Genomic DNA, 24,667 nt, shown 5'->3' with positions numbered 1-24,667 from the left:
TCCTCGCTCCTCCCGACCACCCGGCCGCCACCCATGCTCCCCCCACCCTTGGTCCGGGGCGGGGAGGGCTGGGGCGCATGGGGGCGGGGGATGGGAAGGTCGGGGGTGGGGTAGGAGCAGGAGATGGGGGGTGGGAGGCGAGGCAGTTCGTTCATGGCAGTACCTCACTTGCTGGCTCTTTATTCGGTCCTGGTCCCTGCCTCCATCAGGGCAGAGCTGTGTTCTGCTCCTGCCTCTCTGTTGCGTGTGGGGTTGGAGGTTCTGTGTCAGTGTTTCCACAGACGGTGCTATTGCATCACGCTGGCCGAGGGGCCCCGTGGAAACTTATGGCTTGTGTGGGTTGGGTTAAGGACAGGGGCAATCTGGGGGAGAAGGAATAATTGTGCAGTTGACTCTTCAGACTCCCCCCTTGAGGGAGGGAGCTGAGGGGAGTGTCTGGCTGTTAAAAGAAGAGTTTGTGGGGTGGGACATGGGAGTACAGGTAAGAGTCAATCCTTGGCTTTCTTTGGAATCTTAGCTTGCTTGTTCTGCCTCAAAGGACTTCACTCCTGTGTGCGTTCTCTGCATCTGCTGGGCTGATTACTTTAGAACCCCTGCCCGCAATGTATCTTTTAGGTGCAACCGGGAACTATACCTGGTGTTAAATCTGAGCCACACGCTTGTGGGAGAGAGCCCAGAGTTGGGCCATCAATCATGCTCTGAGCTTATCAAAGCTTGCTGGGCCTCGCCCTGGCGCTGGCCAGAGCCAATGAAGAAACTTTAGAAGTGAGGGGAAGAGGAGAGGCTGTTAAAGCAGTCAGCCTATGATAACTAACAGGGGAGATCTGAAAGCTGATCCCCAGGAACTAGAAAGGCATGATGGTGGTTATTGTTGACTGACAAGCAGGGTTAGATGGTGGGACGAGGTGTAGCAGGATGCCTAGAGGAGGCAGGATGGGTACAGTACACAGAGCACAGTTCCACTTCAGCGGTGGTGGGACCAGTTCTGATCTTGCGCTGATATAGATTCAGAGCAACTCCATTGAAATGAAACCGCTGCCTGACTCAGTGCAAGAGCAGAATTAGGACCAGCAAAACGCTTGGTGTCTTGCTGCTACTCAGTATTGTGGGAAGGGACTGAGTCCTGTTGGTCCCCTAGTGGCACTCATGTTGATCCCAGGGCTGATGAAGTTGCTCCTTCAATTTGTTTCCAACAGACCCTGATGTTGCAGTGACTTCAGGGGGAATGAATGGGCTTGTACAACATATTAATCTGCTGATCGTAATCCTCCTGGTTGTGCTACACACAATCTGCATAAGAAATGAATGACTGGCTAAAAGCTAGGTGGGAATGTGTATCAGAGCTTCTTCTGAGGCCCTCTGCTGGGTCTGTAGACCAGCCCATGATATTTCCACTCAGACACCTCAGCCAGAAGGGGAAGAAACAAATCAAGATTGATGGTTAATTTTGTGATTCCCCAAATGATTGACTAGAGGTTGCACCCAGTCCAATCTCAATCTCTCTCAGTCCCAGTTCCATAGGGTGAAGGGGAGAGGGTATGAATACAGCCAGGGCCAGGAGTGTAAATTTCACTCCCCTTCCATGGGGTGGAACGGCTCCTTGGCAGGTCTTGCCCAACGGATGAGCTCTTGTCTGTATCAGTGGTTCCACATGACCGTTTCCCCAGAGTCCAGGGCTGCTGGAGTTGGGTGCTGTTTGGTTTTGGTTTCTCTTCTCTCTGGCTTTAATCTTGGTGGGTAGCGTTCAGTTGTCCCACAGGGAGTGAATTATGTATTTTACTGTTAATTAAATGTGTATTGCAAATGGGCGAGTGCTCTGAAAAGCTAAGAGCTTCCCAATAGATTCCTCACTCAGTAAAGCACCTGCTGCTCCATACTGGAAATGGCTCACAAGTGAAACACATGCTGCTTTCTATATCTAATGTACCAGAGGTCTTATGTTTGTACAGTACTTACAAGCTGTTCAGAACTGGGACAGGAGCAGGGGAATATAGCCTGTCGGTGGTGGTAGGGAGAGGGCCAAATTCAGACCTGGAGTGAGCAGCTGCAACTCCATCAAAGGCTCAGCACCAGGTCTGCATTTGGCCTAATAAGAGTAGCCCACTTGCACTTACCCTGCTGTGAATGTCACTGGGTGCCTGACACAGCGGAGTGCCGGTAGCATTCTCTCTGGAGATGCTTTAGGCCAGACAAAGCCAAAATACACTGTGGCACATAGGACCTGCCCAGAACGGGACAGAGTAGCTGAAGCAATGGATGCTTCCCTTCTTTAGTGTATATGATTCTAAGAGCCAAGCTCAGTCTTGACACAAACAGATTGAATTCCGGTGACTTCAGTGGAGCTGAGCCTGAGCTGGATTTGACCCCCTAGCAACTCAGCGCTCCCCCTTCCGGCTAAGAGTTAGCACCAGATCGTCTGTGCCTCTCCATCCCTAGAGAAGGGATTTACTTGGCTCAGACTAGTCCCCTTTGTTATTTAGAAGACTGAAGGGCTAGTAATTAGATAACACCTACTCTCATGAAGGACAATGAAGAAAGCATGAGGGAAGAGGGTTTAATCAGTATAATCCTCACCCCCAGATGCCAAGCAACCAACCCAGAAACCTAATAGGTACTGTGGTAGCTAAATCCCTTCCCTGTGTCTTCAGATTGTTGGTGGGTGCATAAGCGATTGGGAAGGGAATCCCTGATTTTACTGAGGCTTTTTTTTACTGTAAATATTCTGCATTGTTATGGTTGGAGTGCTTCCACCCATCACATGTTGATTGGAGTCAGAAAGAGCATGTTTGAGTAACCTTGACAATGAGCCAGCAGAATCACTGTCCCCTTGTTCCAGTCCATTACCTTCTGCTCTACGTCACTAATGTCCCTGTATTTCTATGGCAGTTACTTTGAATCAGGAGGTTGAGGAGTCATGTCCCTTCAGCACCAGAGCTCTTTCTTGAGGCAGCATGGTCTTGTGGCTAGGACATGGGCCTGGGGGTCAGGTGACCTGATTCTATTCCAAGCTCTGCAGCTGACCTGCTGCGTTACCTTGGGTGAGTCATGTCACTGCTCTTTGTCATCCTACTCTTTCTGTCTTGTCTATTTCTGTTGTAGCAGGGACTGTCTCATGTATTTGGAGCCCTGATCTCAGTAAGGGCCTGTAGGTGCTGCTGCAATACAAACAGGTAATAACTTTCGTAGTTGTCATTTGGTACCATCACTTTTGTTTCCTGGGGTAATAATTTTGTTTCCATTTTTATGCAGAACCCCAGTACATCTTTCTTCATCTCCTCCCCAGTGCATCCACTTCAGACTTATGGTCTGGGGAATACTTTGTAGAGCTGTTTACATTTGATTTGGGGCAGTCAGTGTTTGTGTTTTCACATGATTTTTGAGGAGGAGATGGGGGGGAAATCAAGCTTCAGAGAATTTTCCATAACCTGGTGGGTTTCTATTGCTTATTTGCATAGGCTGTACAGGGAGCACTGGGTTCTTTGTACCTCCAAGGTATGGTACCCACTTCTTGCCACGGCTCCCACATGGAGAGATCACAGCATATAATCATAGAACTATAGGGTTAGAAGGGGCAGCAAGGGTCATCTAGTCTAACCCCCTGCTATGTCCTACTCTCCTTGTTCAATCTGCAATGACTTTTTATGCTCAGTTCAGTTTGTGACCTTTTGTGGTGCTTAAGTAGGATGGTGGCTTTTTTCAGATCAGCATTCACTACTAATTCCCCAGGAGCTGTGATGTTCTCTGAGTGTTCCTTTGCTGACACTCTGCATATGGCAGCGGTGGCAGCAGCAGAGGTAGTATTGGCAATGTCATGTCTCTGTCTGAGCTTCAGCTGATGCCCCAGAAGTCTCAGAGCCTGCGGGAGTTGCATGTATGCAGTCACAGCAGCTGCAACCGTCTCCGTTCACTTTGTTTGGAGAGGCCTATGTTCATGGGAACCTGAACCATCTTGATCAGTGATTCTGGGAGTAATCGACCACTTTAGTCTATTCTGAAATGGCAGCACTCTTCTGATGGTTATTAAAATGTGCCAGTTTCCTTTCCCCTCTGATCTCCGTTCGTTGCATGCAGGAACTAGCCACGCTTGCCCATGGTGCAGTTGAAGTGGCTTGCTGTGGTGGTAAATTAAAGACATTCTCCAACTTGATACGTCCGCAGCTACTGGTTCGTGTTGCCCTTGCCTTCCTGTTCCTATTTCATCTGTTTTGTTTTTCTCCTCTTCTCAGAAATGACCATTCCCCAGGCCTTGTAAACTTCAGGGTCATGCTGAACAGAGCCATGCAACTTGTGACAGTGCTGATCATGCCTTTTTGTTTGAGATTTTGTTTTCGGGGGTGCAGGGGTTGATGGCGTGGAAAGCAGGGTTCATGGGCAGACAGCTTGCAATCCCCCCTACCCCCCCTATATTCTGATTTGTCGCTCATCAGGGGAGCTAGACTGGTGTCATAACGTGAGGCAGGAGGGCGCAGAAGGAGCCTGCTGTGTGACTTGCCTCAGTCCTTTTGTAAGCTCTGATAGAAAGACCTGGAGGACTTGGTTGATTCCAGTTTTATTTCTTCTCCTTGCTCCCCGTCTCAGTCAAGATGCGATCAGACAGAATCTCTTCATCTGCTCCTGTTCATTCGCTTCTACCTCAGGAAAGCACCAATTGCCATACTCCGCTAAAGAGGGCAGATGTATGGAGGGTGCTATTAGCAACAAAGAACATCCTTCCAGGCTTCTGTTTTCCTAGGTTCTTGGTGGGTTGTGCTGTCCCTTCAGGATTTAGACGAGGAACCTTTCTTGGCCAACAGCATCCTCCCCAAAATGGAAAACCTCATTACCCCATTTCTCCAGCCCCAGCAGGGCTTAAACAAGTAGACTCGTTTGCCGGGTGGGCAGGCCTTGCAAACGGACATGCCAGTTAGGTAGCATGGCCTCATTCCCAGAGGTGCTGGGCACCCACAGTTCCCATTGACATCGCTATGGCTATTGGGTGCTCAGCACTCTTGGGGGAGGGAGAGAACCAGGTCTCTAACTTGTCAACCTTGACTGGGTGCTCAAGAGAGGCTAGCCTGTCACTTCTTAATTTTGGACTTCTGATTCCTTTTCTGTTGTGGCTGCTGCTAAATACTGCAAAACCCTCTGTTTTTCTCTGTCTTGTTGCTTTAGGCTGTTCATGGAACTATAGCACCAGGAGGAGGGGGAAATCTCATCAAGCAGAGAGTCTTGTGCATCTGATAAGCGAGGAGAGTTGAGTCTTTATTAAGCATGGGGAGGATAAGATCTGGGCGAGTGCAAGACATTTATGCATCTCCAAAGCAGATTACTGCTATTGTGCAAACAAGGGACTTGGAACAGTCTTAAAATCCCAGCTGCTTGGTTAGCAATAAGCACTTTGGATACAGTCCTGACACCTTAGAATTCTTGCCCTGCAGGGTATGTGCCATTGAATAAAGCAGAGTTCCTTTTTAAAAAAAAAAAGGGGGGGGGGGGAAGAGAGAGAAAATGCCATCACTTCCCTGTGGGGCTGAGGGGTTTTGAGGTTCCAGCCTCCAGTCTGAGAGTTATAGGTGCTCAGCACCTCTCAGAATCAGGCCCAGCTACTCACAGGATTTCAGGCATACTGAATCTTGTAAGTGGTAGCAAAGAGAGAGTTTGGAAGGGTTACATAAACTGGAATGCCAGCCTGATGGCAAAATCAAACTTTGGGGTTAACCTGCTGTTTGGACCCATTTTAGGTGTCTGTTCTACTCTACCCCGGCATCAGTGGGGCTTTCCATGTGCCCACTGAATGCTGAAATGGAGTTTGGACAACAAGTTACATCTTCCCCTCAGTCCACCCATGGAACTGTTTTTGTCCTCAGGAGTTCTCCATGAAGATGGAGAGATGGGTTACAGGTTATGGCAAGCATGGTCTGGTGGCTAGGCTACAGGATTGGGAACCATTCCTAGTTCTGCCACCAGTTCACTGTGGAATCTTGGGCAAGTTGTTCACTTCTCTGTCTCCCTATATGCAAAGTGCTGTCCCGCTCTTCTTAAAGCACATAGAGCATTGGAGGGAAGAAGGTAAGTATTAATTTGAAGTAAGCTCTGTAGCTAGTAAATCAGTGATGCTAACAAAGCTGATCCCTAAAACCTATTTTGAATGTCAAAAGAGAAGGCAACAGCTAGCTACACAATTCATTCTGCTCTTGAGCAGCTGGTGCCTCTCTGGCCACAAGCATGTCAAGACACATTAGACTTATGTCTTGATTTGCTCTCACAGCAGAGAAATGGCAAAGCCCATGTTGAAAATTGACAGAAATTCAATGCTGACCTTTCAGCCTGCTTGAAGGGGAATCTGGGACTTGGCAGGGCAGGCAATGAAGACTCATCTGAAATCTTACTCCTGCCTTGCTCTGTGCCACAGACCTGATGGGACCAGCTTCTCATTTTGACATCCAGGAGCAGTAGCACTGCTAGCTCAAGGTGCTGATATTACTGTCCATTATTCCTATTGTGGCTCTCTCAGGGTATGTCTTCTGAGTACAGAGTTAACCCAAGGGATCTGCACCCGGGTCTGAGCAGCCATCCTGAAAATCCATGCTTATGTTACTGGGTCCTCACTGGTGCTGCGCTCGCCACTCTATGTTGCTAGGACTTGTGGGGGCACATCCCAGCGCTCTCTGTGCTGCAGGAAGAGGAGGCACTGTGATTCTTTCCCAGTGAATTGTGGGAGAACTTGGTTGTCCTTGGCACACTGTGGGAATTTCAGGAAGGCATTGGAGGGCTATCAGCATTTGAGTGGTGAGGGTTGTTATAATATTTTTAAGCCTGCATCCTCACTGCAAAGTGGGCTGGTTGCTAGCCCAAGTGAAAGCAGCTCTTGGGCTTTAGCCTATAACTCCCACTGGGCCAGCGAGCCTGGAGTGAAAGCATGACTGGACATGGTTTTTTTGGGGTTGGGGGAGCGAGTTAGGGGCAACACCCAGGTCAGAGCTTGAGTTAACTGTGCAGCAAAGACACACTCTTAGATGTCGGAATCCTCTGTTCATCTCTGTATGGTCCAGTGTCTTCCAGGTCAGATTCATGGCTTCTTTCCTAAGCTGGAATATTTTGTGTATTTACTTTGTTTTTAGCATGCCATATATGCATGAAGAGACCCACTATCCAATGCTGTGGGTACACTACTGGATAATTAAAAGAACCCTGAAACTAAGACACCAACAACCCGTTGTCTGCACAATCCAGCCTTAGAGAGTACCTGCCTGTCAAATATCTGCAGAAAGCTAGGAGTCTGATTGTCTATTCCCTTATACCTCACCTAGCCATTCACACTGATAAAAAGCAGGTACCTGACAATTGTTCAGTTTTGGTAGCGTTCTGCATCCACGTTGTACCAGAGTAAATTGCTGGTCAAAGGGCAGAGTAATGAGTAATCCGGTCATGGGTCTCTTAGCGCTTAATCTGTTCCCTTCCACTCTCCTGGTAAACTGTCAGGTGTTGTCTTTATGCCATGTGGAAGAAGCTAAACATCATCCTCCCAGCGTGAGACCATGGTATAGCAAATGAGAAATCATCCTAATCATTTCAGGTTCTGCCAGTTAATGAGTTGCCTCTAAAGCAACCAGTCCTGGAGATTTGTTTGTTGATCGAGACCAGGTTCTGAAGTCTTGTACTGATAGAGCTGGGTTTGATCAGCTTCAGTGATGGAGCCTTTTAAGGTTCTAGAAGGCTGCAACCTGCGAATTATTAGATGTATTAGGTCTAGATAATTAGTCCTGCCACAAGTGCAGGGGACTGTACTAGAGACCTCTCAAGGTCCCTTCCAGTTCTGTGATTAAAACAAATTGCTGGAACAGACAATGTGGTTTCCTTGCGCTTGGAGGGAAGACGATCCACCAAAGGCTAGAAGGAAATTCACAATGCTGATGAGTAATTGTCTTGGGGGAGAGGGGAGGTCCATCAAATGCCCCACCTGGACTTTTGCTTCTAATACCTCTTAATTCTTCAGAGAGCAGCTGAATACTGACCCCCACCAGACTGCAGCCAGAAGGTTCCTGTATCCTGCAGAGGCCAGTAGGGAGGATTAATTGTTCTACAGGATTAGGCTGTCGATGTCTTGTAAACCTCAATTTCAAGCAGATGTTGACTGGGGCTGTGTTAGCCTCTAATCGGGGCAGGGAAGGATGTTTCTATAATGGGAAACCAGAGCTGCTTATTTTTGGTTGACCCTGGGTGAAAGAGAGGAGTTTCTTGATGGGTCTGGAGTGTGTGTGTGTGTGTGTGTGTGTGTGTAACTGGAGGGCATCATGAGCATTCGCTGGAGTAAACAGAGCCTTGACCTGATGAACTATTGTGCAACTTTTTTTTTTTTTTAAATTAGTTCAGTATTGAGCTGACTTGTACTGTGCTCCCTCTTGTCTACCTGGAGCAAATGTAACATCATGGCACCTGCTGCTCCACTTAATGTTTTGGCAAAATTTCCATGATAAAGGTTCATTTTCAGAGGCTGTAGAACTTGTCCATCAAACTGGTCTGGAGTGAGCCTGTGCACTCAAGATCTCACTCTGGAAACACCCCTCCTCCGCCAGTCGTCAGGCAGCTGCGGCTGGGATCAGATTAGGTGAAGGCTCAGGTATGAGGCTGAATCAGAGCTGTGAAATCAGAACCCTGAAATGTCACAAGCTGTCTTCATGTGACTTCACCTCCAAAACATCTCCAGGGAGCAACTAATTGCACTTGAGATTTCAGCCACATCCACTCTGGGAAGTGGAACTTCTGGCATTTGGATCTGATAATGCCATGAAGGGAAGGTGGTTCAGACCTAGAGATTCGAATGTGACAACCCTGAAATTTGCAGGGGTTGGTATCTGAGGTTCCAGTTCTGGTGCTGCATCTTTATCTGTTTACACAGCACTTCATAGCAGTAAAAAGATAAAATATGGAACCAACACCCTGCTGAAAGGGGTGCTGGCTTAACACCCCAACAACCAGCTGTTCTAGGGATGCAGGGAGGATAGAAGATGGGTCTGGATGGCTCTCATGTATTATGAGGGAAGCCCTGAATCCGTTGCCACTGAAATGGGAGATTGCATTTGGCACAGAGTGGCTAGTTTTGGTGGACCATGGAGCAAGTTGTACACCAGCTGTTTCTGATGCATCATCATTTGCCACTGCACTCTTCTTTCTGTTCACTTGAGTTCATTCTCTCCCTCTTCATTAACTTGGCTCAGAAATCAGATGGTAGGGTGCCCTGGCAGTGAAGGCACTGGACTGTGACTTGGGAGACCTGGTTCAATTCCTGACACGGCCACCAACTCCTTAGGGCAGTTACTTGATCTTCCTTGTGTCTTAGCTCCTATCTGTAAAATGGACATTTAAAAAAAAAAAAAGCTTCCTTCTGCTCACTCTTTGGGTATTTCTATACAGCAGTCTATGCGTGTGTGCGTGTAATTACAGCATGTGTAGACGTACCTGAATTAGCTTTAATTTAGCTAGCTTGTGGACTGATAGCAGTGAAGCTGTGTGAGCAACAGCTTCACTGCTGTCCATCCACAAGAGCTAAATGTGTTGCAATCATACCCTGACTGCAGTGCCCCTTTGTCTGATAAAATTCAGGTCCCTTTGGGACAGGGACTGTCCCTTACTATGTGTTTGTACAGCACCTAGCACAATGGGCTCTGAACTCGGTTGGAACTTCTAGGTGCTCCCTAGACACTACCATAACACGCACATATCAACTTCTTAAAGTTAGTGTCTTAACTTTGCCAACTTCTCCCACATTTGGGACATGCTCAGAGACTATTTGCTGGTTTGGGGGAAATGTCAACGCAGGGGACAGATTTCTGAGAGAGGCTTGCATGGTAAGGTTCCTGAATAGTAGCAAACCTGATAGCACTTAGATAATGCCAGAGCAAGGTGAAGGGAGGGATGTTAAGTCATTATCTCGTCACTGCAGCTCCTCTTCCATGCATTTGAAGGGTCAGGCAAGGTCTCCTTCCCTGCAGAGCCGCTTTGGACTAGAATAAAGCCAGTGAAAGATGGGTGTGAAATTCAGTTTACACAGAAAGGATCAATGGGGTGGCATTTGTCAAGGACAGGTGTTGATCACAACAGTGAGATGCATTCAGCGTGTGCTGCCTTTACCCACAGTGCTGGCTGAGTTCATTTTAGCCTCTTCTTTCTGAACATTCCAGTATTTCAGGATGTTGCTGTTCTGTACAAAACAATTATGCATAATGAAATGCGGAGACAGTGATCCTTGAGCAAAGGCACATTATTAATACCCTCTTTGTTCTCTTTGTTACTTATAGTTAAATGTGATCTAAGAGCAGACAAGGTATAGGGCATGCAAACAAGCCAAAGTGTTACAAGTGACATGGAAAAGCTCTGTCCTTGTTCTTTTTTAAGGGAGGCAGCTGTAGCATTTTTACAAGCTTGTACTGGGTATAGTCTGTCATCTGAGACTTGGCTTTGTTCCAAGCTGACTCTGCTATTTAACCTACAGAAACATCATCCCCCCCCCCCTCTCTCTCTGGTTTGTTCTGTGCCAGGCGTGAGCTTCTGCAATTTTCTTGTGGATGCCAATTTGCAAAATTTAAGCCAAACAGAAATTCTAATGATGTGGGAAAAGCATCCCTGTCATTGATGAGGTACAAAGCATAAACAAATGGTCTGCTTCAGACCAGAGGTTGGTGATGTGGGGTTTGATGGCATGGCAATGAGACATGGAACCTTTCACTTCTCCGTTAGTGGTGTTTGCGATGAGCTGACCTCCTCTGCAAGCCCATTGTATGAGCACTCTGCGTGGTAACTGCTCTGATTTTTATTTAGCTATTATAGCACTTACCTTGGGCATGAGGTACTTTGATGACTTAAAAATACAGTTCAGCAGCAGATCTCACCGCAGGTTGAACCAAAAAGAATATAGCAGAGTGGATTTGATTTAAATCACTCGTCAGGAAAACTCGATTTAATCATGGATCTCTACATAAAAGTGCATTCTTGTTGGTTATTATAACCTTTTAATACATATTCTTCACAACTCAGAGAGATGTAGGTTTCATTTTTAGAAGGTACATGCTATACATTTTTAAAGTGATTGATTTTGAAAACTTTTCAGATTAGTTTTACAGCTATATCAGAAAATGAGTGATTCTTTGGTTATTTCATTTACCAAAGATAATTGAAGCAGATATTTATGAAGTCATTGGGAGGTGAAATATGTCCAATTAATAGGCTAATTGTTAGTATTTGGAGGATTTTCTTGCCATCCTGTAATAGGAGGAGAACATCACCAGACAAACATTTAAATTGTTTTATTTAACTAAAACAACAATATTATGTATTTTATGGATTTTTTTCTTCAACAGCAAACAATATTTAACAAAACAAGCATATGAAGTTTTGAATTTAAACAGTCAAGTTTTTAAAAAATCAAGTTTGTTTTTGTTTGTTTTTAACTAAAATAGATGAAATATTAAAACATTTCATCTGACTATTAGTTAAAAACAAACAAAAACAAACAACCTTTTTTGCTGCTAACAAGCATGTTATCTCTAGAGACATAATCCACAGTTTGAGAACTGGAAAACTGAACATCTCTGATGGTATCTTCTAGACTGAGCCCCATTGGGTTGATAGAAATATTAACCCAAATAATCTATACAGAAACCCCTGGAACCTCATAAGATTGGGTGCCTAATCCAACTGTTGGAACTCATTTACAAAAGTTTTTTTAAACATTGCATGAATATATTCTCATACTATAGAATTAGAATTTATAATCCCTATTCCATGATACGTTATAGCTCAAAGATATCTTAATTAAAACTAATTTTTAGATAGGTTTTTTCCTCAAAAAGCATTTTATCAAAAAAAATCTGATTTAAATAAATTCTATTTTTTAATTGATTTTTATCCACCCTGGAATATGGTGTCACCACCTTTCATGCTCCCCAAGTCTTATCCTGCCCTACCCTTCCCCATGAACAAATAAGTAGGGCTGAAGCTCAGTAGATTTGGTCTAGTACAAACCAAGGCTGTGGAGAAATTGTATTCAGTCGAGTGTTTTATCTCCACCTGGGTTTAGTTTAGTGAATTGCGATGCTTGTGGATTTGCTTCACGGATGAGGTTTGGACTCTTGCGGATTCTCGCTGCTGAATCCCAAATATAGTCATGACTATAACACCAGCTTTTGCCCATAAATGGTTCTCGTTCAGATACCAGTTCATATTTTTCATGGGTGCCTCTTGTGTCCCCTGTGTAAAATAGACAGTGAGTCCGGAGGCTGTGCCAGGGCTGCATTTGGATGTGAGAGAGACACGGAGAAGTCCTTGCAAAATCAGTTGTGTGCTTGAGGATTTTTAGATAATTCTGAGTGTAATTTGCTAATTATTGTGTGGCAAATGATTGGCATGTTAATCACAGGCTCCTCCCTCCCATCCGCAGTAAACACATTTAAATCACAATGAATGATTCTGTTACGTGTAGGTATAATTAGTATTTTTTTGGCACTGTAGCTGTGCAAAGTGGTTTTACAACAGGCAACACGAAACCCCAAAGACTGGTATGGAGCAGCGTGAAAACATTTGTTCCCTGAAGATGTGGCAGAAGAGCTGTGCTGGAGGAGGAGAGGGAGGGAGGTTGGCTTTGACTTTGAAAGCGAGTGGGGGCGTGAGTTCAGGAGTGGGGAGATGATAAAGGCTCTAATCCTGGACCCATTTAAATCAGTGGGGGTTCTGGCCACCTTTCAATGGGAGTAGGTGTGAAATCCTAAAAAAAGCAGAAGTTTGGGTGAAAAGCAGGAATCCTGGGGCGAGGAGAAGGACAGAGATGAGTCAAGAAGGATGGTGTAAGGCAGGGGTAGGCAACCTGTGGCACATGTGCCAAAGGCAGCACGCAAGCTGATTTTCAGCGGCACTCACACTGCCTGGGTCCTGCCCACTGGTCCAGAGGGCTCTGCATTTTAATTTTAATTTTAAATGAAGCTTCTTAAACATTTTAAAAACCTTATTTACTTAACTAAACTGTTGTATGTAATATATTATATACTTATAGAAAGAGACCATCTAAAAACATTAAAATCTATTACTGGCACGCAAAACCTTAAATCAGAGTGATAAATGAAGACTCAGCACAGCACTTCTGAAAGGATGCCGACTCCTGGTGTAAAGCTTTGGAGGTGATGAGAAGACCAGACAGCCCAAAATGGGGAGCCAGCTCAAGGATACAGGAAGTGGTAAAAGCCAGAGGAAATGGCACTTCAAGGGGAGCTCATGCCCCATTCATCATGCTGATAGCCTAGAATGTGAAATCCATTCACTGTATGGATCCTTAGTGCATGTCCACTGTTAGAGCGACACGTGTTCATGTTGGGTAGAGAGGGAGCATTAGGCGCCATGGGAAAGGAAGAGTAAATCTTTAATGTTCAGGTCTATTAACCATTGGAAGAACTTCCCAAGGGTCATAGTGGATTTTCCATCAACGACCATTTTTCAGTCAAGGCTGGATATTTTTCCAACAGATCTGCTTTGGGAATTATTTCATGGAAATTCTATGGCCTTGTGACACAGGAGGTCTGATGAGGTGATCACAGTGGGCCCTTCTGGCCTTGGAGTTGATGAATTGTCAATGGGACGTAAGCACATGCTTAGCGCTTTGCTGTTTTTGGGGCCTGAGTCCTTACCGCAGGCAAGGAAACTGGTGTGTAAACATGTGACTTGAGCTTAATCTAGAACAGGGGTCTAGATGTGCCTGCATCCTGGCCCTCGGGGAGCACACCCGCCGAAATGCCACTGCGGCATTTTGGCGGGGATGCCTCTCGCTGATGCCGCTTGCCGTCAAGTGACATCATTGAGAGGCGTCGCTCCCGAATTTTGGTGGGGACTCCTCTCAATGACGTCGCTTGTTGACGGCAAGTGATGTCATTGAGAGGCGTTGCTGCCGAAATTCGATGGCATTTCGGCAGGTGCTCCACCTCCGCAGTGGTCCTTCGGTTGGTGCCCGCCAGCCAAATAGGTTGGGGACCACTGATCTAGAAGCTAATGCTGAGACTTGTTAATGGCTCAACAGCCTGCTTGGGTCAAATAACTTGGGCCTTTGCCAGAGGTAGATGATAACTTTTTTACCTTTCACCAGAGGATCCCCAGGTAGCTGAGCTATGAGAGCGTTGTCCCCATTTTACAGATGGAAAAGCTGAGATCTAGAGAGACCTGCTCGTGTGAGCAGGGTTAGCCTGAGAGAAGCTAAATGACATGCTCAAGATTTCATGGCGAGTCCGTGGTTGTCTGGGGGAGTGTCATATGACAGTGCTAAAGAATTACAGAAGAGACATTTTCTTCCATCGTGGAACAAAACTGAGCATAGAGAAAACAGTGTCCCTGCCTTTCTCAGTCTCTTCCACAGTGTGCATCTCTGGCTCACCTCAAGGACTGCACACATACACTCACCAGAAGAACGCCAGTCACCTGCTTCCCATTCTGTCTGCTAGACTCCACTGCTTCCCTCCTTCCTGCTCTGCAGAGATGTTTCTTCAGGAGGCGAAGCTACATCATTTCCTTCCCTCTGTCTCTGCATGTTTTTTCATGTCTCACTTCAACCCAGATGTCACTGGGCTGTGGAGCAGCATTTCTGACAAGAGGGTGCCACAGTAGCATAGGAATTCAGTTCCTTTCCGTGCTCACTGACGAGGGCATGCATGCTTCAGTCCTTTATTGAAGCTTGGGGGTCTATTTTAAAGCCCTCCCAAGGCTTATCTGCTTCCTCATTTTAAAAGTGCCATGTAGGGACTTGGCACACAAAGCGCAGGTCTTGGTCTCTGTGAGGTTTAGCATTACATAAGAACGGCCGTACCGGGTCAGACCAAAGGTCCATCTAGCCCAGTATCTGTCTACTGACAGTGGCCAATGCCAGGTGCCCCTGAGGGAGTGAAGCTAACAGGCAATGATCAAGTGATCTCTCTCCTGCCATCCATCTCCATCCTCTGGTGAACAGAGGCTAGGGACACCATTCCTTACCCTTCCTGGCTAATAGCCATTTATGGACTTGGCCACCATGAATTTGTCCAGTTCCCCATTGGGGGAAAGGTGCCATTTTGCCAACCTTGGGGACGTCTTCGGGACAGATATAAGATGGATACTCCCCATTCCCTAGAAGGACAGCCTCGGGGGGATCGAAAAGGATTTCCGACTCCACATCCTGTGCAGTCAGTAGATCTCTGCTGAAACTGCCAACAAGAGAACTAATTAGTGCCAGTTGCAGTGCGAATGCTTGCAGTGTTGTCAGTTTCATGATTTCAACAGGAATCTCATGATACTTGGTTTTTCATAAGCACCAGCTCCTGCTGCCAAGCAATTATATGAGAATCGTAGCTTTCATTTTCTTTAAGTTAGTTAGGAGGTTTTTTGTCCTCCCCCCCTCCCCCCGCCCCAGTGATCTGCAGGAATGATTAGCTTGTGTTTCTGTAGCTTGTCTTATTGAGGCTTGATGGTTGCCCTATAGTTCACACCCCCAACCTGGAGGAGAGGTGCTCTGCTTTTTCATCTCCTCAGTGTCACAAATCAGCAAGGCAGCAGCTGCATTTACCAGCTTACTCAAGCTTTGGTCATCAAAAATCTACAACTTAAAGACCAAACTACAAATCTTCATCTCAAGTGTTATTTCCGCCTTTAACGTGTGGCTGTGAAAGCTGGAAATCCCCCAAAAGTACCATTTGACATCTCTTCACCTTCTGAAGCAAGTGCCTCAGGAAGGTACAAGGTATCAAATGGAAGGGATTTATAACAAATGCTTGAGATTCATCAGAGTTCACCAACTCCCTGTCTGTAAAGTTGTCCAGAGAAGAAAATGGAAATATCTGCATTTGTGTTTAAAAATGAAACCACATCATCTTTTATGGCAGGTGTGCCATCGGGCAGCAGGAGGAACACCAAAAGGGGCTAACTGAAAGAATCTCTCCATTGAGTACTACTTGGAAAGGCCGATGACACTTTACACAGAGGAGATGCAAAGAGCGGCTGACGGTAGACAGGAAGGGCAGAGCCTTGTTCATGCCCATAGCAATGTTTGACAGCATGGGAAAGATTCAGATGCAGAAGGTTTTAGCCCTCGTGTTTGTGAAGAGAGCTTGAAAATGGGACCTGAATGTCCCGTAAAGGGTTAGTAAAGGGCCCAAAGTGTGTTCTTTTTCAAAAATGTAAATTCTGGGGGCACCCAACTAGCTGGTACGTGTGTGGTGGTTTTTGTTTGTTTTTTAAATACTGCAGGGTTGACGATGCTGCATTTGTTCTCTGGGTTGTGAGCTGAAATCGAGCTGATGACTAAAGGTTCTAGACCCGCGCTAGTGTAAAGAAACCTCTCACCCCAGTTGGGATGTGCTTGAAGAGATGGGCAGCTCTGAAGCTCCCGTGACCCACTGGCATGAAAATGCAGAGCCATTCTTTTAAAGTCCCATGATCGGACTAGTGCTACAGTGCAGGGCTGGGTAGAGCCTGCTTGTCAGAAGAGGGATCAACCCTGTGAACTGTCCAAAGTGGATAACTAGAAAGTAGTAAGTAGCACACTGAAGGGTCAGCGTAGGCTCTTCACAGCATGACATCTGGAAGCCACTCATACAGCTGCAGAGAAAGCTCTTAAAGAAATCAGATGTGACCAGTGAGATCTTTCCCACTGACAACTCAGCCTTCTGCTTGCACCCACAGCAAGAGAACCAGGTAGTAGGCCAGTGGGTGTCACTTCACCATAATGATGCTTGAAATTAGACGAAGGTTTCTAACCATCAGAGTGAAGTTCTGGAACAGCCTTCCAAGGGGAGTAGTGGGGGCAAAAGACACATCTGGCTTTAAGACTAAGCTTGATAAGTTTATGGAAGGGATGGTATGATAGGATAGCTTAATTTTGGCAATTGATCTTTGATTATCAGCAAGTAAGTATGCCCAGTGGTCTGTGATGGGATGTTAGATGGATGGGATCTGAGTTACTGCAGAGAATTCTTTCCTGGGTGCTGGCTGGTGAGTCTTGCCCACATGCTCAGGGTTTAGCTGATCACCATATTTGGGGTCGGGAAGGAATTTTCCTCTGGGGCAGATTGGCAGAGGCCCTGGAGGTTTTTCGCCTTCCTCTGCAGCGTGGGGCATGGGTCACTTGCTGGAGGACTCTCTGCAGCTTGAGGTCTTCAAACCACAATTTGAAGACTTCAATAACTCAGACATAGGTTAGGAGTTTGTTATAGAAGTGGATGGCTAGGATTCTGTGGCCTGCTTTGTGCAGGAGGTCAGACTAGATGATCATAATGGTCCCTTCTGACCTTAAAGTCTGAGTCTATCCGTTTAAGGGCCTTATTTTTTTTTTTAAAGGTGTTGAGCCCCCTAAACAAACAGAGGGTGGCATTTAAAATGGTGGTTTTGTTTTGAGGTTTTTTTGACAAAGGTTAAATATATTTAAAGGTGAGTGGGATCCATCAGAGCCTTGTTGAGGAGGGAGTGGCAGGGAAACTCAAGGAACTGATCCTAAATGCCTGAGGTGCTTGTGTTTGATTGGGAGCAGTTCTTGTGTGTCCTTGTTCCTATGCAGAATCCCACTGAGATCATTGGGACACCAAGCTCAGCACTAGCTCTTTGTCCTCCCCTTCACAAGTAAACGTGCTGTAGTAGTTGTTAGTGGTTTGGCACCTTGCTAACTCTACTGCAGTTCCTAGAGGATGAGTGGGACTTGATTCAGGCATCACTGGCACTGGTGTGAATCAAGAGTAACCCCACTGGACACGTTGGAGTTAAGTTGCTCTGAGTTTATGCTGACGGATGTGAGAGCAGAATTGTGCCCCTGGCCTGTGAGTCTGAGCAGCCATGTTCTGTATTCCCAGCTCTCAGGGCTGCATGTTTGTGTACTGAAAATTAGTAACCACTTGTGAATTTGCCTGAGCTACAGCATGAACAGGAAAGGACAAAGCGAGTGGCATTTTGTTTTGAGGGAGCTAATTGGCCTGCAGTCATTTTATGTCAGTGTCTCTCTGACCACAAGGCTTGGGTACTGTTTATGTGATAGTGTTGCATGGACAGAGATGCAGAGGACCAATGTGAAGCACAAATCCTCTTTTCTTATCTGCTTCCAAAATGCGCAGCTTGAGTAACTACCTCTCTGTTCTGCCTGTTAAGCACTTATCTCTGATCCAAAGAGACTGTCCTCCATTTCAATGATCCCTTTGGATATCTGCATTCAGCTAATGAGATTACAGCTTCTTGCAAATATTGATTTGATTTTTTTTTTAATAGGGCCGTTATTCACACCTCATTCTCAAAATCCTTGCAAAGCTTTCTGCTCCTCATCAGCGAAAGCATCACAGCTGCATTGACTTGAGTTCTGTGACTGCCACCCTTCTACGTTCCCAGTGTATAACTGGGAGGGAGAACAGTCTATGGTACAGAACTGACAGTGGTAAGATTGGGGTTTACGTCCTAGTTCTGCCACTGATTTGCTTTGTGAGCTCAGCCAGTTGTCTAACTGCTGTGTGCCTCAGTTTCCCTGTTTATGTCGTGGGGGTGACTCTTTTGCTATATTTGCATGGGGCCTAGCAAAATGGGGGTGCAGTTCCAGTGGGGCGGGGGCTCAAGGCACTTCTGTAATAAACTTGAATAATAATTTTTACCCGCTTTGTGGCAATGCTGAGGATGTTGACATTCAATTTTCTTCCTTGCATATGCATTCCTCAAGGTGTTCCAATGGAAGACGCTGCAGGAACACAGGACGTTACTATGAGAACGTCATTAGCCACTCCTGGTTAAAGCATTGTTGAAGTTTTAGATACTTTGGACCAAAAATTTCATTTTTATTGAGCAGAAACTCAGGTTTGTCACTTCCTAGCGATGTGTGGGTCCGATACATGGGTACTGCAGCTGTTAACACACATCCCAGTGTGAGTAGATAGACATGCGCTTGTGTTCCAAAAATAGCCGTGCAGCTGGGAGTAGCATGGGCGGCAGCTTGGGGTAGTTGCCTGAGTACATATTCAGTGAGTCCAGGCAGGTTTATGCTTAAGTGACTAGCCCAAGCTGCTGTCCAGGGTACCCCGAGCAACGTGGCTATTTTGCAGTGTGCTAGCTCAACCAGAGCTAGCACATGTCTCTCTACCTGCGTGCTTCCAGCTGCAGAATGAACATACTCTATGAGCAGGTGGTGGTGGTGGTTTATCTTAATTGTGCTGTTGCTAAGAATAGTTAGACCAGAAGAGAAATTCGTGGGGGGGGGGAGTCTGAAGGGGTCCAACCCCGTCCTGTTAGAGACATTCGATATTTGTAAAGAGTCTAGTGCTTTTAAGTCTCAAAACAACCTTGTGAGGCAGGTCTGTCTTACCTTTGTTTCAAGTGGGGAAACTGAAGCACAAAGTTGAAGTGGCAAAGTGTGACTGCCACAATCTCTCCGAAGCAGAATCAAGAATAGACGTGAGTCCTGGTTTCATTCTCGTCCTATCCATGACATGGCGCTTCCTCCTTTTAGCAGGAGTGTGGTTGCCAAGTCTTTCGCATGTTTTGGTAATGTGAGGACGTTGAATAAAGAGAGGAAGGATGCTCTTGTGCTTATGACACCGGACTGGGACTCAGGAAATCTGGGTTTATTGTTCATCGCTCTGCCACTGACTCCCTGTGTGACTTGGGTACATTGCTTAATCTCACTGCCTCAGTTTCCCATCTGTAAAGTGGAGATAACAGGACTCCCTCTGTCTGAGCTCTTAAGGGGAGGGACTACAGTGCTTGGCACAAAGGGTGCCTAAGAGCTGGGGCCTCTGGGCAGTACTGTACTTCCAGTATTAAATTTCTTCCTGCAAATGTTTTCACTCTTGTAGCCTTGATATTTTAATTCCCCCCAGTAGGACATTTTATAGACCACAGTTGAAATCCTGATTTCAATGTAGACAGTGTCTAAACTCTCACCGCCTTCAGTGGGGCCAGGATTCACCCTGTGGTGGGAATCTTTGGGCCCAGTCCTGCTCATTTTAGTCCTATTTCAATCTTAGGCCCTGCAGTGGTATGTGAACAAAATAGTTAGAAATTTCCTAAAAAAATAAATACAATCCAAGCAAACCTCTGAGCAAAAACCAGTGCTAGGAAGATGTGTATTAAACTTCCCTGCTCTGTCACTCTGCTGCTTGCTGCATCCCGTTCCCCAACCTTTTTCTACATCATCTCTTTAGAACAGATTATAAACTCCTTGTGGAAGAGATCTTATTTTGTGTTCCTAGAGTAATATTTGACACTTAGTGCTCTTCACCTGTAGATTTAGAAGCACTTCACAAAGGTGGGGGAGGATCATTAACCTCCTTATACAGAGAAACTGAGGCATAGAAGAGTTAAGTGACTTGTTCTGGATGTCTAGCAAGTCAGTGGCAGAGGTAGGCATAGAACCTAAGGCTCCTGAGCGCTATCTGTCATCATGCACCAGGGGAGTTGCTAGCGTGCTGTTGGGTGATATCTATAATACCGATGTGAGCATACCCAAAAGTATTTGGCCCCTAATCTAATGCTTTGCACGTGGCTGGCTGAGTGCTGCCCCCAGCGAAGATAACAGCAAATGGATTACATGTGCCTTCAATCTGGGCTAGTAAGAGCTGTCCCTTTAAGTGCAAGTCACAGCTCCTGGAGGCTGTGCCAGATGACAGCCAGGAAAGAAGGAGGCTTTGTGCTGTATTTTAAGCCTCATTGAGGGTGAATGAAGAGCAGGGATTTCTCTACAATCACAGCTCAGATTTTTCTTTCCGCTGCACCCGATCTCTAGGCTAAGCAGCTCAGGCAGCAAATTTGTGTAAGGAGAAACCCCAAAGGAGTTCCCTGTTCCTGCTGTGGAGAGCGTAGACTGGTGTTAAGTCTCCAGCATTTCTTTGTGTGTAGCTGGACCATTCGGGGAAGCTTGCCACCTGATTTCATTTAACAAAGTGGGTCAGTTTCTCTTTTCTTGGAGAAGGGGAAGGGGCTTTTTTGTACTGATGTGTGGGGCTGGGGGTGCTCCTGGTTTCCAGTTCAGCACCAACGTGTGCCCAGAACAATGCCATTCTGAGAACTGAAACAAAACTCTAGCAGCGGTTTCTCTCTGTGGGAACCTTTCTCCTCCTTCCTCCCCACCTCCACACCATTCAGCTTCTTGACTCTTCTGGTACGGAGAGGGTGGCAGACTGCAGGCTTCCAGCACACTAAAATAGCAGCAAACAGAAGAAAGTAGGATCCTCAATGCTTAGTTCACCCTCTTCCTGTTGAGCCAAACATGGAGACTTCATGTTGAATCTTTCTGGGAATTCAAACCCCTTTTTGTGCCTTCCCACCCTCACCCCACAGCCTGGACTCTCCAGATACTGTCAGTTTCTCCTATGGCAGCTCTTGAGAAGCCAGATCTATTTTAACAGCCGCCTTTTTAGATGTGCCAGCTGTAGTCTTTGGAGGGGGTGGGAATACATCTTGGAAAGGGGAGTGGAAGGATGTAGCATGAATCTTAACCTCCCAGCTGCCTGTTTGTACGCACGTTACTGAGTGGCAAGGAAGCCTTTGGATTTTCCTTGCAGACCTTTGTGATGCTGTGCTCCAGAGAAGCTGTCTATGCCTAGGCATGTTCGTGGAGATGCACCTGCTTTTCTGCTAACAGGTAATGGCTTTTTCGAAACTGCGTTGCTTTCAGTGCTCTGTGCTGAGACAGACTGTCTATTTTGAATAACTTGGGAGGGGGTCTGATTATTACACCCCTGTCCTCCAGCTGCAGTGTTCTTCATAAGAAATGCGCGTCGGTATGTCAGGGGCATGTTTAGCAATTGCTGCGGCACACATTTTAAACAGAAGTTGTGGCCGTGCTTCTTTGCAGGGTTTTTTATTGAAGGCTTGCTTCAGTTTTGCATTGACGTCTAGGGACTCTACTGCAGATTCTCCCTCTTGGATTCCAGGTAGGTTTTATTTTTAACTCTCTAACTTTAGAGTGGGGAAGTGTTGGCACTTGAAACTTGTGGTTTAGATAACTCGGGCCTCAATCTGATCCGCGCCAGTGTAGCTCCATTGACAATTCTCTGTCCATGTGGGTCTTGCTCCCACCTCATTACATGTTCTAAGTTTGAAAGACCAGGCAATTGTAACCAATTTTTGGAAAGGATTTCTCAGCCTGTTTCTCTTTCCACCTCCTTCACACACACCCCACTACCTCCAAGTAGAGTGAAAATGAACAGCGGGCACTCTGACCTGCTGGATAAATGTTAGACGCTGCAGGTCTCCATAGTGATAGATCCTGCATAGTTACAGGCTGGTTCCTTAGTAAATTACAGAAATAAAAGCCTTTCTGGCTGCTGGAGAGAAGGAAAGAGATAGCAAATCAGGCTGACTGAGAGAGTGGATTATTCTTTTCAGATGCCTTGTATATTAAAGATACAAGGCTTGGAATTTTTTAAAAACAGTAATACAACTGGAAATGCAGATTTTTCCTTTCTACTGTTTAGCAACAAACAGAACCCCCCCCAAGTGCTTGGTCTAGTATGGCCTAGTAATCATAAACTTTCATTTCAGCTAACCCATGTGAGCTGGGGGAAAAGTGCAAGTTCATAGCCTGGCAGTAGGAGATGGCATACATTGCTTGGCTTATTGGGGTTGGGGAAAGCAGACTCTGCCTTTCTTTAAGACAGGTAATGTGCCCCAAGGGCAAATAAACTTAGTCTGAGGAGACAACCTCATTTGGAAAATACAGCATTGCTTTTTAAAAGGCTGTTGGTTGCTATGCTAAAACTGCACCAGTTGGTCTTTCCTGGCTCCTCCCCTTAGGGTCACCAAATGTCCTGATTTTTATAGGGACAGTTCTGATTTTTGGGTCTGTCTTTTATAAGGCTCCTGTTATTCCCCCACCCCGTCCCAGTTTTTCACACTTGCTGTCTGGTCACCCTACCTCTCCCTGCCCCCTCCACAGCGCAGAAGTACCTTGAGCACCTCCAAGTTAGCCCATTGGTTACGCCTGACTGTTTAGTACAGCTGGCTTTGTTTCCAGTGCCATAGGAACATCTGCATCACATGGGCCAGACGTTAGAAGGTGCTGCAGAGGTGAGCAAACAGCAGCGTAGTTGCAGCATTCCAGGCTAGCTTGACCGAGGAGTTGTGCGCACACAGTGAGTGGCCAGCGTTGCTATCTTGCTGTAGCCAGAATATTTTCTTACCTCTCTAAAATGGGCTAGAAAGGTCACACCTAGCACTTTTTCTTCTGCATCACAGTAGTCTGAAGCTCTAGAGCATAACCTGGATACTCTTGATTTACATGAAGCCCCATTAAGGTCAGGATTCATGGATATTGTCATGTCTCTCGGTAGGTTATTTTAAACCCCAGGCTTGTGGCAATGGAAGGTGGCATTTTTCCCTTGGCCATCCTGGCGTCCCTGCCCCTTGTTCCCCAGAACTATACGACTCAGACATTTTTGGGGGGAAGGGTAGGGGGCTCTTTATTTTAATGAGCAGTGCTTTAGTAGAAGAGTGCTCCTGCTTCATCTCCAGTAAAACTCACGAGCCTGTCGGCTGCTGACTTGTCAGACTGTGTATGTTGTAACTGCTCTAGTCATCTGGGTGGCAAACAAAGAAGGTTTTGATCCTCGTCCTTGTCTTGCTGTGCTGGACACGTACAGCTCTCCTGCAGATTAGGTGTGAAGGCAAGATGCTCAGTACTCACTTGTATGCGCGTGTATGCTCAGTACACCACTTGTATGCACACAGCAAAAAGGCAGCCTTCTGGGTCAGCAGTCAAGGGACTGCGTGAAGGTTGCTGCCACACAGATACTTTCAATAGCATCACAAGGCTACAGTGGAATATGAAGCAGCCCGGGAAACCACTTTCACTACAGACTGGGCTATTGGAATGTCAGATTGTTAGAGCAGAGCTGTGGAGAGGGTTGGGCTGGACCCTTTTGTCTCCTCTTATGAGCCTTATTCACAGGGGCTGGAGACTGAGGCTCGGTACCGGGGGGTGGGCAGTAAAGCAGTCTGGTAGTTGTTGACTTTGAGATCTGTATCCGTTACAGCGGCTGTTTGGATTCCTTCAGGTTCCGCTGGTATCAACACAGACTCCTGGCAACGCTGCCGTTCGATAGCCAGTACCGACTCGTAAAGCTAGGTCTGGTCGAACACCAGCAACGACCTGTGAGTGGTGGCATGGTTGAGTCTCTTTCCGAAAGTGCCCCTATGCAGGTGTGGGCGTCCCAATGGCCACGGTGAAAGCAAAGCCTGTCGTGGAACCATAATGCAAGGGGGAATGCTGCAAAGTGGGAAGGGTATCTGGATTCATAGAGAAAATAATGCTTCAGCTGTGCTCAGGGTGCCGAGTGACGTAACCCGGGTCCTGCCCACCCTGCCATGCACCTTTCACAGCACACAGCTTGTGTCAATCCACCTGTGGCTTGAGTAGCTACTGGCTAGCTGGCTCTGCTGTTTAGGTAGCAAGGGAGTGTCCTCAGATCACAGTAACTTTTTCCTGGTGTGGTTACTTTAAAAGCAGTAATGAATTCCCTTTAAAGTCCAAACTTACCGGAGCTCTGGCTGCATAGCTCACTCTAGTCCCGGGGGCAGGCAAGTGGCATTCAGCTCCTTTGAAATGGGGAGGGGGACACAATTCTCTACACTTCCTTGGGCCACATACTGCTCTAATTCCAGGCCTCTTGCACACTTGGTCAGTCACAGATTCCTCTGCCTCTTGTGCGTCATGCCTCAA

General features: G+C 46.4%; 1 protein-coding gene across 7 annotated transcripts in view; it reads left to right on the top strand.

Annotated features, from left to right (window-relative positions):
• MIB2 (MIB E3 ubiquitin protein ligase 2) overlaps positions 1–24,667 on the top strand; it is a 112,695-nt gene that overhangs the window by 2,685 nt on the left and 85,343 nt on the right. For 2 of the 7 annotated variants that reach the window (XR_012654773.1, XM_032780032.2), the window contains exon 2: positions 5,152–5,274. The exons of 3 other annotated variants lie outside the window; for them this stretch is intronic. Coding sequence is in view for 1 of the 4 variants with exons in the window: in XM_032780032.2 (XP_032635923.1) it covers positions 5,251–5,274 (24 nt within the window). In the remaining 3 variants the exon portion in view is untranslated. Of the gene's footprint in view, positions 1–5,151; positions 5,275–20,990; positions 21,590–21,802; positions 21,882–24,667 lie in introns of those variants that run through there. 2 more of the 7 variants (XM_032780034.2, XM_032780037.2) reach the window with 2 other exon arrangements.

This window comes from Chelonoidis abingdonii, chromosome 23, assembly GCF_003597395.2.
Source record: "Chelonoidis abingdonii isolate Lonesome George chromosome 23, CheloAbing_2.0, whole genome shotgun sequence".
NCBI lineage: Eukaryota > Metazoa > Chordata > Testudines > Testudinidae > Chelonoidis > Chelonoidis abingdonii.
Note: the sequence above shows the minus strand (reverse complement) of the source record. Positions and strands in the feature narration are given on the sequence as shown.